The sequence below is a fragment of the Macaca thibetana genome, chromosome 18 (genome assembly GCF_024542745.1).
Source record: "Macaca thibetana thibetana isolate TM-01 chromosome 18, ASM2454274v1, whole genome shotgun sequence".
Lineage (NCBI taxonomy): Eukaryota > Metazoa > Chordata > Mammalia > Primates > Cercopithecidae > Macaca > Macaca thibetana.
In genome coordinates this window covers 54589607-54606680 of record NC_065595.1, presented here as the reverse complement: position 1 = coordinate 54606680, position 17074 = coordinate 54589607, and the positions used below count along the sequence as shown (strand labels likewise).

Genomic DNA, 17074 nt, shown 5'->3' with positions numbered 1-17074 from the left:
GCAATAAATTACACATTGTCACCCTAATTATAGGTCTTTATTAATAAAAATTATATTGCATTGTCTATTTCTGAGACTTCAATTTGTAAACAATAAAACAAGGTTTTCTACTGATTTCTTAGTTTTTTTGTTGTTAGTAATCAAACAGAGATACTTTGGGGCAGCTAAAAAGATAGTCTATTAGCAAGGCACAAAAAAATTAAGGAGCTTTTAAACATCAACAAGCAAAAATCTCTAAAAGGTTGTAATCATTCTTTATAAAAACACACTTCAATAATTTTCTTACTATTAAGAAGCTAGGGGACGGGCATGGTGGCTCATACCTGTAATCAATCCCAGGACTTTGGAACGCTGAGGTGGGTGCATAACTTGAGGCCAGAGTCCGTGACCAGCCTGGCCAATATGGCGAAACCATGTCTCTACTAAAAACACAAAAAAATTTAGCCAGGCATGGTGGCACACTCCTGTAATCCCAGCTACTTAAGAGGCTGAGTCACCACAATCCCTTGAACCTGAGGGGCGGAGGCTGCAGAGAGCCAAGATGGCGCCACTGCACTGCAGCCTGGGAAACAAAGCAAGACTCTATCTTTACCAAAAACAAACAACAAAAAAGCTAGTGATTATGTATAACTTTGCAGATAACTTTTATCAAATAAAAAAAACACTGTGTTACGGAAAAACAACTCACAAGTTTACGCCAATTACATTAGATAGTTAAATGGAATTAACTAGTCCTTGAAATGGAATACATAAAACATAAATAAATAGCTTTAACTATAATTTTTTAAATTAAAGGAATAGAGTGGCTTCTAAAATCACTGGAAGAAAAATGATGCTTAAGCAACTAGTTATCCATAAGAAAAAAATTAATGTCCTAAATTATACCATGTACAATAAGATTCAGAAAAATGGAAGCAAATATGCGGAATATTTTTTACTAATTTGACAGCTGGGGGGAGTCATAAGCCAAATTTTTGACTACATAAAATCTTAAAGCTTTAATACAGTGAAAGACATCATAAGTTACAAAATAATGGACAGAAGAGACCTGCAACATATAGAAGAGAAAAAGGATTAACTGTGCAGGGACATACGTAATTTTACATGTGTGTGCACACACCTGTGTGTGTCTGGGTATAATTTCCTCTCTCTTACACAACAAACATCCCAACAGAAAAATAGACAAAGAACATTAAAAGGCATTTTATAGCCAAAAAAAAAAAAAAAAGTGTAATAGGCATTTAAAATGATGTTCAACTTACAAATAAATGCAATACAAATAAAATTCAGAGATAACATTTTTAAAAATTGATGAGAATTGCAAAAATTAGTAAGACATTAATGAACTGGTGCTGCCAATGGTATACTTTTTATGTTGATACTTTTTGCAACATCCATAGCCTTACACCTAAGATATTAAAAATTTACTATATAGAAATACCCCAACAACACACACAAAAAAAACCCCCAAAAAACTCTGCAATATAGCTTATAAAAGCTTTGTTTCTGCAACAGTAAAAAATTAAGAGTCAACAAGGGAACTGGGAGCATTCAAGATATTTCTAAGTTAAAAAGAAAAGAAAGTTGCAAAACAATATGTAGTATAATTCCATCTTTGTTTTAAAAAACAACATATACATTGGCTTATTACGTAAAATTAAATTGGAAGAAAAGTACCAAATTTTTAATAACTGTGACTTTTAATGGATGAAATTATGAAGAATGTTCCCTCTTTGTATGTCTGTTAATCTTTTATTTAACATGAATGACTTCTTAAAATGAAAGAAAAGGCAATGACTTATACGTACAAATTCTGAGGTGGTTTCTAATTCAATGTTAACATTGAAAATACAGAATTTAGGAGTAAGAATCTTCAAGTCTTTATTTTTTAGATATCTTTACTGGAATTATCTAAGAGATTAAATAACAGTGTTTGCTTCTATTTGGGGATGAGTGTATGAACAATCAGAAGTTTGGCCATGAGTTGCTAAGTATATAAACTGGGTTACCATTACATGGGGGCCCATAGCACCATACTCTGCTCTACACTTGGGTATATGTTTAAAAATTCCATTACAAAATTTTAAGACAAAACCAAAAACAATGTGCCACCTGAATAATGCTACATAATAATAATAACATACTCCCAAATAACAGAACTAGCACACTTAGCATATTTTGAAATGTTTATTAATAGTCACCCCACTCTTTTCTTAGTAATACTTTGTTTCTGGAATTTTACGGGATAGTATATTACTTTGATAAAATGCAAACTTTAGTTGTAGAATATATAGTCTGTACAGAAACGTCAAATCTAGCAGACAGCTACTGGTAAAGTTATTCCTCTTACTAGGTATCAGAGGAGTAAGGTAATTTTTGTCACCACCAATTAAAAACTTTTACGAAATAGGACTGTTATAAAACAATTAAACCTTGCAAATGCACTAGTCTCCAGGAAGAAAGTCCTGGAGGAAATTCTGCTTATTAAAATTGCAATTTTAGTTTCCATTAAAAGGAGAATAAGACAACAGAAGATGGGTTGGCAAGACAAATTATTTCTTAATGTCAGTTGAGCTTATTTCAAATGAGATAACGTATCTACACCAGGTTGGGTTCAGTACAATTCTGACTCCTCAACTCATTTATCTAATTCAGTCATCTTGATTATAGCCTCATGGACTTCATTTTCAGAGAAAGAATTCTGTAACAAACAGCCTACACAACATGCTGATTACTGAACAGTTAATTCTAATTAACTTGGGCATGGCAAGAGAATTTTGATAAAGTCCTAGAATACAAATATAGTCTGCTTATACTGGACTAACTTATACAAAAACCCACAGCATAGTCTCCAGACAAAACAAGAGAGTCAAAGAGATCTAATTTAAAGAAACAAATGAGAAAATTAAAATCACAAATAATTTATTCTTCCGTTAGAGTTGATACAGTTTTAAATAGCAACAAAGTACACAGTGGTGGAAAATTGGCACAGAACCTACAAGCATTTCAATCACAATAAGGCTGTCCATGCTTTATCTGTTCAAACTTGATGTCCATTTTCTACTGACTAAGTTGAAAGAAAAAAACCTATTCTGGCCAGGCACGGTGGCTCACGCCGGTAACCCCAGCACTTCAGAAGGCCGAGGTGGGCGGATCACCAGAGGTCAGGAGTTCAAGACCAGCCTGGCTGACATGGCGAAACCTCGTCTCTACTAAAAGTACAAAAATTTGCCGGGTGTGGTGGCAGGTGCCTGTAATCCCACCTACTCAGGAGGCTGAGGCAGGAGTACTGCTTGAACCCAGGAGGTGGAGGCTGAAGTGAGCTGAGATTGCACCACTGCACTCCAGCCTGGGCAACAAGAGCAAGACTCCATCTCAAAAAAAAAAAAAAAAAAAAAAAAAAACACACACACGCACAAAAAAAAATCTATTCTGACCTTGAAACGCACAAACACACACTCTCTCTCTCTCTCATACACACACAGAGACCCACTGAAATTCCTCCTTTTGATTACAGTATGTTGAGAACAGTATGTTCTGTTTATTCAAATTTATGGCACCCCTTCTGTTTTGTTTCCAGTTAGAAGCGGGAAAAACCAATTCAATTATAAAGAATACATCTTATTCCCTGGGCATAGGCAACTGTGATGAAAATAGCAACTTACCTTTGGGCTAGATGTTTTCAGATTATGCTTAAATAACCGTGGGTAGACATTTTTCAATGCATGCTTTCCTGCCCCACCAATCTCCCTGAATTCAGCTAAAATAATCAGGCAAAGGACAGTCTCAAATAATGATTAAAAATATGCCATGCTAATAAAATAATAAAGGTTATCTAGAATGCAACCTCTGTGCTTTAAAAACAGAATAAACCTCATCAATAAGCATTTTCCTAAATATCTCTTTGTGTTATATTAACCAACATAGAAAAGGGAAAAACATAAAAGTGTCCCTTTATAAATGATATTATTTCCAAATAAGAAAGTTGAAATAAAGGTTTGTAAAGTCTCCTAAACTATTCTGTTCAATAACCAATTATCCCTCAATGTTACAAAATAAAATTACTGGATCAATGTTGACTCTTCTTTGATATCATTTATAAAATGTTTTGATATTACTAAGTTCCCTGATAACTCAAACAAGGTAAAATTAACACTTTCATTTTCAATTATTGCTATTTTAGAAGAGGATTACCACTTTCATTTACATGAAACTGTTTTACCAAAGCCTCCTCAGATCCAACATAAAGTAATTCTTATTGCCTCACATTTTAAAACAGTATTATAAATGATCTTTATAAAAAGGTTTAATCCACAAAACTGGAAGGCTTTTAAAAAATGTCTTTTTACTCAAAACTGTATCACAGTGCCCTTGATTATCTAATAGATAAAAGGGATTTGAATTTCCTCTACGAGAACAGAACAGTGGACATATGGTGTGCTTTGTCTTCCCCTCACCTTTATCTATATAGCACATCATTTTGAGACCAAAACAATCAAGCATCTACCATGCTCCAGTCCACATCAACAGAGGATTTCTGATTCTGTCCAGTGCGTAGTGTACCGCCTTGCATATTCACCACATGAAATAAACATAATATACAAAATATTGCTGCTGTAAAAAGTGTACATTTCCCTCTTCCCCTTACAAAAAAATCTGTGGAAAAGTAATAAATTCCCTTACCCTTCATAAACATACAAAGCTGTTCACACCTTTCAGTCTGTAACAGTCCATTTGAAACACAGTTCCAAAATCATTACAAATTGGTTATGTCATTACATTTTCTGTCCAATGTTGCCATCTAGAGTAGAAATGTGAAATCAAGAGTATTTTTGAGCTACTAAAGCCTTTTTTATAACTAAACCACAAAGGCTGCTTACTGATGAAACAGCCACTTATCCACAAGGTTTTTCCAAAAACTAGATGGAATGGAAGGATCTCTTCACAGGGAGGTGTCCACAGTGCTGAGGTGACAATATGGCTGCTAATAGATACTGGCTATTGGAATGTAAGTACTTTTTCACTGCTGGTAATTTCCATACTGTCCCTAAAAGATAAATTTAAAAATATAATTAGATAATAGTTACAAACGAATCATTTCTAACATTGTAATACCACAAAAAAGCGGCTATACCTACAATAAACAAATTTTTTTATATCTTTAGGTACACCGTATCACCCTGTAATTTCTTCTGATATTATATTCAACTACAAATGAATTTCATAGTCCAAAATATGCTAGGGATTAGCAAATAAGCCTAGAATAATACTTGTCAGGGTGGGAACTTAAATGTTTAGTGAATTTTGTTGAATGAATTGAGCAGGTATTGAGTGAGAAGTTCTAGTTCTAAACTCTGATGTAATATATATGGAATGGAATATATATGTATGAAAATATATGGAATGTAATATACATATATGAAAATGGAAAGGTATGTGGGAGGTAAAAGGTAAAGAACCTTCTATCCATACTAACATATTTGAGCCTTTCCTTGAGGTCAACAAAGTGTCAGTAGAGGTATTTAGACAGGCCACAGGGACATAAAATCAAGGAAAGTTGGTTTTTTTGTGTTGCCTGTTTTGTTTTTTTAATAAGGTAGACTTGAAGACCCTCAGGATGACAGGATGAGACAGAAAGGGAATATAGATAAAAAGGACACAATGAAGCAGCACAATTCTGTCAGTGGGGGTGAACAATGTCCAGTATACATCTGTTCAGGTTAACTTTTAGAGAAGAGAAGCAACATCTTTTCCTTTAAAACAGAAGAACGGTAGAAAAAAAGGACATACTATGAAATATGTATTTCATTAAAAATTTCTTAAATGTGTTCAAAATAAATATTCATAAAAGCACTAATTTTCAAAAAGCATGACTCACTGGAAGCATATAATTAGTTAACTGTTTCCTTTGGCTAAACAACTCCCTCTCCAAGTCATAATATAACTTGAAAACATTCTACACTTGAAATACTTCTCTACCATAAGAAACGGTACCCTAAAAATCTACATTTCCACAGAAGTAAATACACATGACAATGTGTTGAATGTCACCATAGATATGATGGAATAATGAATTAAACAGAAATAAGGATTTTTTGGGGCTGGGCATGGTGGCTCACACCTGTAATCCCAGCACACTGGGAGGCCAAGGCAGGTGAATCACTTGAGGTCACAAGTTCAAGACCAACCTGACTAACATGGTGAAACTAAAAATACAAACTAAAAAGACATAAAAATACGTCTTTACTAAAAATACAAAAATTAGCTGGGCGTGGTGGTGCACACCTGCAATCCCAGCTACTTGGGAGGCTGAGGCAAGAGAACTGCATGAACCCAGAAGGCGGAGGTTGCACCACTGCACTCCAGCTTGAGCAACAAAGCGACTCCATCTCAAAAAAAAAAAGAGAGATTAGCGATTTTACACTAGTGTGTTTTACAAAGTTATATTCAGTTAAAGTCAACGATCATCTTGAAGGATTTATGGATAAAATGACATCATGTCTAAGATTTGCTCTAAAATACTCTGAAAAAAATAGTGTAGGGGGCAGATAAAACAACACTGGCAAAATGTTGATAAACTGATGAAGTTGGGTGATGAGTACACAGAGGTTCACTATACTACTCTATTGTATGTGTGTAAAATAAACATAATAAAAGGTTTAAAATAAGAAACGTATTGCTTAGCATACTGGAGCTTATTATTCCATTGTTAGATTGTCTAAATATTAAATCTGAGTTTAAGTCCCAACTCTATTGCTAACTTCCGATTTGAGTCTAAAAAAAGCTCTGTTAGACTCAGTTTCTTCACGGAGCAGTGGGAGAGTAACACATACATCTCTGGATCACAATTTCCCTTCTGTTAATGGCTACATTAATTCCTGTACCTCATTTGTTATGATGCTTAAATCATAACAAACATGAGAGGACATGAGAAAGGGCTTTTTAGAATTATAAATCAGTGACTCTCAGTGCTGGAGGGAAATACTCCCCTAGTCAATGTGTAAAATGAGATGCTAATGATGAAAGTGAGTTGCAAATATAAATGATGTGAAAGCAGAAGAGAGGTTAAGAACCACTGTACCATAATAAGCTATAATTTATCAACTATATTATGAACTACTTGAAGAATGAGATCAGGTCAATAATGTATACCAAATAAATTATATCCAAGCAACTGTGAACACTTATGGAAAAAATACTCATCATCATCATCATAAATATGGAAAACAAGACTCAGAAATTAAGTATAATTACAAAATAGGTAAGTTCTCTAAGTCTTAGCAAACTTAGGAGAGTTCAGACAGGAAAACGCTAACATAGCCTAAATTAATTAGAAAAATATTCCCAAGAATGTGGGAGCCTTGAGAAAATACTAAGATCTGAATAGCAGAAAAAAGAAAAGAAAAGGGGGCAATTCAAATAGAAGCAACAGCTGAAACAAAGGCACAGAGGATAAAATATAGAATACTTAGGGAAATGAGAAGAAAGAATATGCAATAATGAGGAGTAGAAGCTAATAATATACCCCGATAATAATACCTTAGTATGTGTCACACATTGTAGTAAGTGCTTTGTGTCCGTCTATAATCTATATAGTAAATATTATCTCCATTTTATAGATGAAGAAATGGAGGCACTGAGAGTGTATGTAATTTGGCCCATACTTGATCACAATGCTAGGACCAAACAAAATCACAATCATGCCTAAAAAGATAAGCTGTGTATCTGTAACCATTAACAAATTCCAAGGTGGCATTAAGGATTAAAAGTATGGGTTTTGGAGCCAGAAACCAATTCCTAGTGCTAACGTCACCACTTAACAGCTTCTTATCCTTGGGCAAGTTGCTTAACCTCCCTTGAGTTTCAATTTTATCATCTCACAAGGGTAATTATAATCTCTATTTTAAAAAGTTACTCAAGAAGAAAAACATGAAAATGCTCTGTGAACTACTCTAGTACTCATTAACAGTATGGGGGCAGTGTGGTACACAGTGAATAGAGCATGGGCTTTCAGCACTCAGCAGTAGTCATGCAGCTTCACCATTCCTCACTTGTGTCATCTTGAGTAAATCACTCGAACACTCTAAGCCTCACCTTCTCTCTCTTTACTTCTTCAATTTTTAAAAAAATTCCTCTGACTACAGTATAATTTTAATGGGAAAGAAGACAGTATGGAAGATCCTGCTGTGATGAAGATGGGAGATGAACACGGTCTAAACTAAGATAAGGGAGTAGGTTAGAGAGAAATGGCTGGATTCAAAAGCTTTTTGAAAAGAAGATCAATAACATTTGTCATTTATCAGAAAAGGGAGGAAAACAAGGGACACTTAAATATCAAATAGGCACTTGGCATTCTAGTTTGGTGATATACTCCTCTCTTTGATATAGAATACAGAAAAGTTTTGTCAGAAAAAAATACAAATTTATTTTGTTTCTGTTACATCTAAGCAGAGCTGGCGAGTAGGCATCTGATTTCCAGAAGAGAGATCCAGACTATAAATAGAGATTTGGGAGTCAACAGCACGGTGAACTGAGACCTTGTGAATAAATGAGAATGCCTAGGCAGAGTATATTGAATGAGAAAAGTCCCTAAGGTAGAAACCTGAGCAATACCAACATCTTTACATTTCTTTCCTTCATTCTATTTATCTAATCAGTTTAAAATCTTAACATTATTCCTTCACAATACATTTTAGGGGTTTCCTCTTATCTCTGGTCTTGTGATCATGCATTCAAATCTAGAAAGTAATGGCCTTATTTACTCAGTGGTTTATACTTTATTCACCAATATTTATTGATTATGTGCTGTGCTCTACTAGGTGACAGAGACTCAACAGAAATAAAAACAGACAAAGCGATGCTTTTAAAGAGGTTACATTCTAGGGAAAGAATATGACAATAAACAGTAACAATCTGTCAAATGAAGAGAAATGTTGAAAAATTAATGCGCATTTCTATTCAAGATGGATTTATTTGGCAGCCTGAAACAATATTAAAAAAAAAAAAAAACTACACAAAGCCTATGATAATCATATTCAGGACACACAGGACAGAGCCAACAAAGGACAATGATCCCTCAGACATGGTAAACAAACGAGGCCAGCCCTCTGATTACCACAGCTAACTGCCTTGAGAGTTTCCAGTCTGCAGTACATGAAGGGGAACTGAGGCTAAGTCTGCCAGATGTTCTGACTTAAGGCGATAAGGCTTAGAGTCTGGAGAGAAAAAGGTAGCTAGAGTTAACAGGACACAGTACCCTAGAAGAAAGATCTGCCTAAAGAGACAACTCTGGAGATCTGCAGAGGAACCCTCCTCCTATTCAGCATAGTACAGATATGCAAATGTGTGAGGAAAATACCCAAGGCTGAGGCAAGAAACACCCAAAAGGATTAGGGGAAACAATACTTGTTTGTCACATAGGAACAGAAACAGTGCTTATTCCCATCTGCCAGAGTAAAAAGCCTTACAATCGAAAGGGCATTGGGCAAAATACCCAAAAGGCTCTCACGTTACCAGTGATGAATATTTAGCCCAGGACTAAACACTGCTCTTTGTCCTGCCTAAAATATCTTAAAAGCAATTTCAGAAAGTTCAAACTGTTTGTAATTTACTAAACTGAATCCCAAAGCAAAACTTAAGAATATTTCTAGGCATACAAATATCTTCATAACCCAACAACATAAAATTCACAATGTCTAGAATCCAATCAAAGATTATCACACACACAAAGGAGGAGAGAAAAAAAACCTGATTAAAACTGACCCTAAAATGACACAGATTATTAGAGTTGGCAGAAGAGGATATTATAAGAATTATACTTGTATTCAAAGATTATCACACACACAAAGGAGGAGAGAAAAAAAACCTGATTAAAACTGACCCTAAAATGACACAGATTATTAGAGTTGGCAGAAGAGGATATTATAAGAATTATACTTGTATTCCATATGTTCAAAACAATTAAGGAGAGACACGGAAGATATTAAAAAGACCTAAACCAAACTTCTAGAGATGAAAACGACAAAGTCTGAGGTTAACACTCAACAAACTCCAAGCATAAGAAACACGAAGAAATCGACACCAAGGCATGCTCTCACCAAATTGCTCAAAACAATTTGTGCAAGAGAGAAATTTCTTCAATCAAACAATTTGATAAAGGGAAAATCTTAAAAAAAGAGAAAAAAGACATATTAACTACAAAAGAACAAAGATAAATGACAGCAAATGTCTCCTTGGAAACAATGTAAAGAAGAAAAGAGTGGAACATCTTTAAAGTATGGAAAGGAAGAAAAGCGTGGAGCATCTTTAAAGTATGGAAAGAAAACCAAAACAAACTGTCCACCTAGAATTCTATACCCAGAGAAAATGTTTCAAAAATGAAGGCGAAATAAACATTTTTTTTCAGACATACAAAAGCTGATTATTACCAGTACACCTGCATTTTAAGAAATGTTAAAGTCCTTCAGGCAAACAAAAATGATACCAGAAAGAAATATGAATCTACACATAAATAATAAAGAGCACCAAAAATGGTAACTACATGGGTAAATTTTAAATTTTTTTCCCTTACTAGTTAAGTATCTCTAAATGATTTTTCTTAGACAAAAATAAATTCAATATACTGTGGTATTTATAGCATATACAGAAGTAAAATTTGTAACAGTAACATAAAGATCAAGAAGAAAAGCAGACTATCTTATGGTTCTTGCACTATATATAGGCATACCATCACTTGAAGACACTGAGACACGCTACATAGATGAATCTCGCAAATATTAAGTAAAAAAAAAAAAACAAACCACCAGTCACAAAACTCCCCATACTGTATGATTCCATTTATCTCAAATGTACAGAATAGGCAAATCCATAGAGACAGAAAGTAAACTACTGTTGCTGGAAAATCTCCAAATATTTGAAAATGAAATTACAGACTGAATATTTAAGTATTTAAGGCTGAGTAGTTCAAGGGGAATGAGGAGTGACTGCTAACAGGTTTATCAGGTTGGTGAAAATGTTTTAAAATTAGAGGGTGGTGATGGTTGCACTTTTTTTTGAGACAGGATTATTAGCTCTGTCACTCAGGCTGGAGTACAGTGACACAATCACAACTCACTGCAATCTCAACCCCCTGGGTTCAACCCCCTGCCTCAGCCTCCTGAAGAGCTGAGACTACAGGCACATGCCATCGTGCCTAGCTAGTTTTTTGTAGAGGTGGGGTCTCGCTTTGTTGCCCAGGTTGGTCTTGAACTCCTGGGCTCAAGCAATCTTCCTGCCTCAGCTTCCCATAGTGCTATAATTATAGGCAGGAGCCACCAACCCCAGTCTACCTTTTTGAATATGCTTAGAAACCACTGAATGGTATACTTTAGAATGGTGACTTGTATGACGTGTGAATTATGTATCAATAAAGCTGTTTTTGTTAAAAACATGAGAAAAATCAAAGGAAGGCAGAAAAAGAGGAAAGGGAGAACAAAAACCAGATGGGACAAATAGAAAAAATAAAGATGATATACTTAACCATATACATAATCACACTAAACATGTCAAAAATCCCAATTTAAAGGCAGCAATCGTCAGATTGGATTTTAAAAAAAGCAAGATCCAACTGACTACATATGCTGTCTACTTGAAATATAATTCAAATATAAAAACACAAATATGTTAAAAGGATGAAAAATATATTATTCTAATACTAATCAAAAGAAAAGTGGTATTGCAGTATTGATATTGGACAAACTAGATTTCAGAGCAAAAAATATTAGCAGGGATAAAGGCAGTTATTTGACAACGGTAAAGGAGTAAATTCATCAGAAAGATTTGAAAATCTCCAAATATTTGAAAATAAAATCGCACACCTCTGATGTGTCGTGGGTCAAAAAAGAAATAAAAAGTGAAACCAGGATGTATTTTGAACTGATTAAAAATAACAGAATCAGATACAGTTTAAGAGTACTTAGAACTAAACATCTATATCAGAAAGAAAGACAGTTCTTAAATCAACGGGACTACAACTTCAAACTTAAACTGGAAAAAGAAGAACAAATAAAATCCAAGCAAGCAGAAAAAAAAAACAAATAATAAAATTCTGGGCAGAAATCAAAGAAACAGAAAAGCAAATGGGCAAAAGGCAATCAATAAAATCAAAAGCTGCTTTTTGAGAAAAATCAATAGGTAGATTAAAACTAGCCAGATAAATGAAGATAAAGAGAGAAAACACACATTATTAATATCAGAAATGAGAAAGGTAATATCACTATATAGAGATATTAAGTGATGATAAATTATTCAACAACACAGATAAAATGGACATCTCCTATGAAAAATACACAAAACATTTACTTAAGAAAAAACCAGATAACCTGAATACCCCCTATATTTCATGAATTAAATTTATAATTTAAAAATTTCTCACAAAAAAAAACTACAAACCCAGATGGCTTCACTGATAACTTGCAGCAAACATTTTAGAAAAAATAATACCAATTTTCTGCAGATCTTTCCAGAAAATTGAGGGGACGAAATTCTTTCCAACTCACTCTATGAAACCAGTGCTACATCAATAACAAAACCAGACAAAGATGTTACAAGAAAAGAAAACCAGATTCCAAAATTTGTCATGAAAATACAGATGTTCCTTGACTTACCATGGGGTTATGTCCCAATTAACCCACTGTAAGTTGCATACATCATGTAATTTATTAAACACTGCACTGAATGATTGTATGGTTACTGGAAGTAGAGTTTCTACTAAATGTACATCACTTTTCACAGCATTGTGAAGTCAAAAAAAACCCGTAAGTTGAACCACTGTTAGGTCAGGATGCATCTGACTGGGACTACAGGCACATGTCACCATGACTGGCTAGATTTTTATACAGGTGAGGTCTCACTTTGTTGCCCAGACTGGTCTTGAACTCCTGGACTCAAGAGATGCAGATGCAGAAATTCTTAACAAAATTTTAGCTAATCAACCCAACATATAAAAAGAATATACATCATGACCAAATGGATTTTATCATGACCAAATGGTATGCAAAGTTGGTTTACATTTGAAACTCAAACAATATAATTCAAAAATTAGCAAACTAAAAAAGGAAAACCATAATTCCCTCGATAAGGAAAAATCATGTGACAAAATTCAACATTTATTCTCAATAAAAATTCTCAGCAAACTAGAAATATAACACCTAATAAAGGACAGCTACAAAAAACCCTACATTAATATCTTATATAAGGATGAAAAACTGACAACTTTCCCCCTAAGATCAGGAACAAGACAAAAGATGTCTACTTTCACCATTTTTATTTAACATGGTATTGGAGTCTCTGGCTGAGGCAAGCAGGAGGGTGGGGAAGGAACATGGGGGAGTATTCAGATTGAAAAGGAAGAAGACTTTCTTTATTTGCAGACAACATGATTTCTATGTTTGACTATTCAATGAAATCTGCAAAAACACTACTAGATGTGTGATTTTAGTAAAGTTATAGTTTTGATAAAATATCAATACACAAAAATAAGCTGGCATTTGTATGGACTAGCAACTAATAACTGGAAATTAAAATTTTAAAAAATTTACAATAGCATCAAAACACATAAAATACTTAGAAAATAAATGTTAAGACCTATATACTGAAAATTATATGACGCTGTTAAAATTTTAAGGGACATAGGCCACGTTCATAGGTTGGAAGACTAAATAATACTGTCAATTCTCCCCAAATTAATCTATAAATTCATGGCAATTCCAATCAAACTCCTAGTCAGCTTTTATGTACAAACTGACAAGCTGATTCTAAAATTTACATGGAAATCCAAAGAACCTACAGTGCCAAATAACTTTGTATAAAAAAAAAAGTTCAAAAACTAATACCACCTAATTATAAAACTTATTATAAAACTTATAAAACTATAGAAATGAAGACGGTGTGGTGCTGGCACAAAGATACATAAACAGATCAATGGAACAGAATAGAGTTCAGAAACAGACACATGTTTATGGACAAATGATTTTCTGCAAAGGTAAAACGACAATTCAGTAGATAAAAGATAGTCTTTTTGGCTGGGCATGGTGGCTAACGCCTGTAATCTCAGCACTCTGGGAGGCCAAGGCGGGCGGATCATAAGGTCAGCAGATCAAGACCATCCTGGCCAACAAGGTGAAACCACGTCTCAACTAAAAATACAAATACAAATACAAATAAATAAATAAATAAATAAATAAATAAATAAATAAAAGTAGCTGGGCGTGGTGGTGCACACCTGTAGTCCTAGCTACTTGGGAGGCTGAGGCAGGAGAATCACTTGAACCTGACAGGCAGTGGCTGCAGTGAGCTGAGATCGCGTCACTGCACACCAGCTTGGTGGTGACAGAGCGAGACTGTCTAAAAAAAGAAAAGATAGTCTTTTCAACAAATGACGCTGAGAAAAATAGACATGCATCAGAAAGAAAAAAAGCCATGCAAACTTTATTTCGTACTTCACAGCATACATAAAAATTAACTCAAAATGAATCATACACTTAAATGTAAACTCTAAAATTATATAACTTCTAGAAGAAAGTACAGGAGAAAATCTTTGTGACCCTCAGTTAGGTAAAGATTTCTTACACATATGATCCCAAAAGCATAATCCATAAGAGAAAAAAACTGATAAACTAAACTTCATCAAAATTTAGATTCTCCCGTCTTTGAAAGACACTATTTACAGAATGAAAAAACAGACAGGATGAAAATATGTGCAAATGATACCTGATTAAGGACTTGTATCTAGGATATACAAAGACCTCTTAACACTCAACAATAAAACAAAAAAGAATCTCCAATTTAAAAATGAGCAAAAGATTTAAACAGACACTCCTGAAAAGAAGAAATATAGATGGCAAATAAGGGAGAGAAGATGGTAAACATCATTGGTCCTTGGGGATACTCAAAGTCATGAGGTGTTATAACACACTTATTAGAATAAATAAAATTTAAAAGACTGATTCATACTACATATTGGTAATGAGTTAGGAAGAATATGGGAGAAATCATATACTGCTGGTAGGAATGTAAAATGGTAGGAATGTACAATGGTACACTACTTTGGAAAACATTCTTGTAATTTGCTGAATTAAATATATACCTATCATATGATCCAACCATTCCACTCCTAGGTATTTACCCAAGAAAAATGTCCCCAGGGACTTGTCCATGAACGTTCATAGTACTGTGTCTGTAAAGCCAAATGTCCCATCTGTAGATCAAAGGATAAACATAGTACTTTGTCTGTAAACCCAAATGTCCCAACTCAATGGACAAACAAATAGCCATATAATGGAACACTGCTTAGTAATAAACAATTATTGGCACAAACAACATAAGTATCAAAACAATTACGCTGAGTAAAAGAAGCCAGATAAAAAAGAGAACATACTGTATTATTCAATTTCTATACAATTTTGGAAAATGTAAACTAATCCACAGTTTAATTAAAAGGTCAGTGACATGGTCTGGAAAGGGGATGCAAGTGGAGGGATTTCAAAGGGGCACAGGGAAAACTTTTGGGCATGATAGATACTCCATTATTTCAATTCTGCTGATGGGTTCACAAGTGTGTATAAACATGTCAAAAAAGATCTGTATACTTTTATTACATGTAGTTTAATGGTATGTAAATTATATTTCAATTAAGCTGTTCAAAAAACTATGAAAAGGGTGGGGAAAAAGAGTGATGCAATGGAGGGTGCTACTGTCTTAGGTGGTCAGTGAAGGACTCTCTGAGATGATATGGTGACATTTAAGCAGAGATTTTAATAAAGTGAGGTTGGAGGCACTGCAGGCATTCAGGCAGAAGAGGGGGTAGCAAATACAAAGGTTCTCAGGTAGAAACTCACTTGATGCATATAAGAAACAGCAAATAGGCCAGTGTGACTGAAGCAGAGTGAATTAGGGCAGCAAGTAGTTGGGACATAAATACGCAGGCACGAGGAGGGTAGCATAGGAGGTAGGAACACAAGTCCTATACAGCCTTTTAGGCCAGTATATCATATGGCTTTTACTTAAAACATCACAGGGTTGTAAGCACAGAGTTGACTAATGACTCTGGGCTCCATGTGCAGAGTATCTTGTAGAGGAGGCAGGATAAAATCAAGAAAACCAAAAAGAAGGATATATTGCAACAGTCCAGATGAGTGCTAGTTGTGACTTTCAGTTGGGTGAAAGGAGACTGTGAAAAATGGCTAGATATTGGATATATTTTGAAGGAAGAGGTGAGGAGATTTGCTAATTGACTGGATGTTTGCTTTGCAAAGAGGGGCATCAAAGAGGACTGTAGGTTTTTAACCTGAGGAACAGGAAGAATGGAGCCACTGTTTATTGGGATAGGGAGGACCGATGGGGAAGTATCGTAGCAATTTCCACCCTTTTAATTTCTCCCCTTTTATCTTGCATATTGCTATAAGAGTAATCTGCCTAAACTACAATTATAATTATGTTAGTATTGGGTTTCAGAATCTTCATTAGCTCTTCCTTGGTACTTCACACTTAAATATAATATTTCCCAAGGAATATTTCTCAAGATCTGAGTTAGAAGCTCCTTCCACATAAATCTTAGCTTCTCTTATCTAAGTATTTATCACACTATATCATATCATATGTTTACCTGCCTGTAGCCATCTAGACTTAAGTTCATAAAGGCTGAGTCCATGTCTATCTTATTTCCCAATATGTTCCCAATCTTCGCATGGCACTTGGCATATAATGGTTGCTCAATAAACATTTGCTTAATGAACGGCTTTAAGTTTAGGAGATTTGGAAATACATTGACTTAGAAAGGAAAATGGTGAGTTTAGTCTACAACATGCTAAAGCTGAGGGAATCCAAAGACAAGAGATGTTCTGTACATTTGGATAAAAAGGAGCTGAAACTGGGTTGAGAGGTAAGAGCTAATACTGAAAATAGAGGGCAGGATGATTCAGAGGCTAGAAAAAAAAAACAGAGTCAAGAACTGGTATTAGGGTAAAAAAAAAAAAAAAAAAAAAAAGGAAAACCAATTAAAAAAAAAAAGAATGAACCAATGTAAACGCAAGAAGAA

At 34.5% G+C, this 17074-nt stretch overlaps 1 protein-coding gene across 5 annotated transcripts in view; it reads right to left on the bottom strand.

Moving 5' to 3' along the window:
• Nucleotides 1–2905: 2905 nt before the first annotated feature.
• The window catches only part of SS18 (SS18 subunit of BAF chromatin remodeling complex), a 108898-nt gene continuing 94729 nt past the window's right edge, over nucleotides 2906–17074 (bottom strand). For all 5 annotated transcript variants that reach the window (XM_050767142.1, XM_050767146.1, XM_050767143.1 and 2 more), the window contains one exon: nucleotides 2906–5047. In XM_050767142.1, coding sequence (XP_050623099.1) covers nucleotides 5021–5047 — 27 coding nt within the window. In that variant the 3' untranslated portion in view covers nucleotides 2906–5020. The remainder of the gene's footprint in view (nucleotides 5048–17074) is intronic.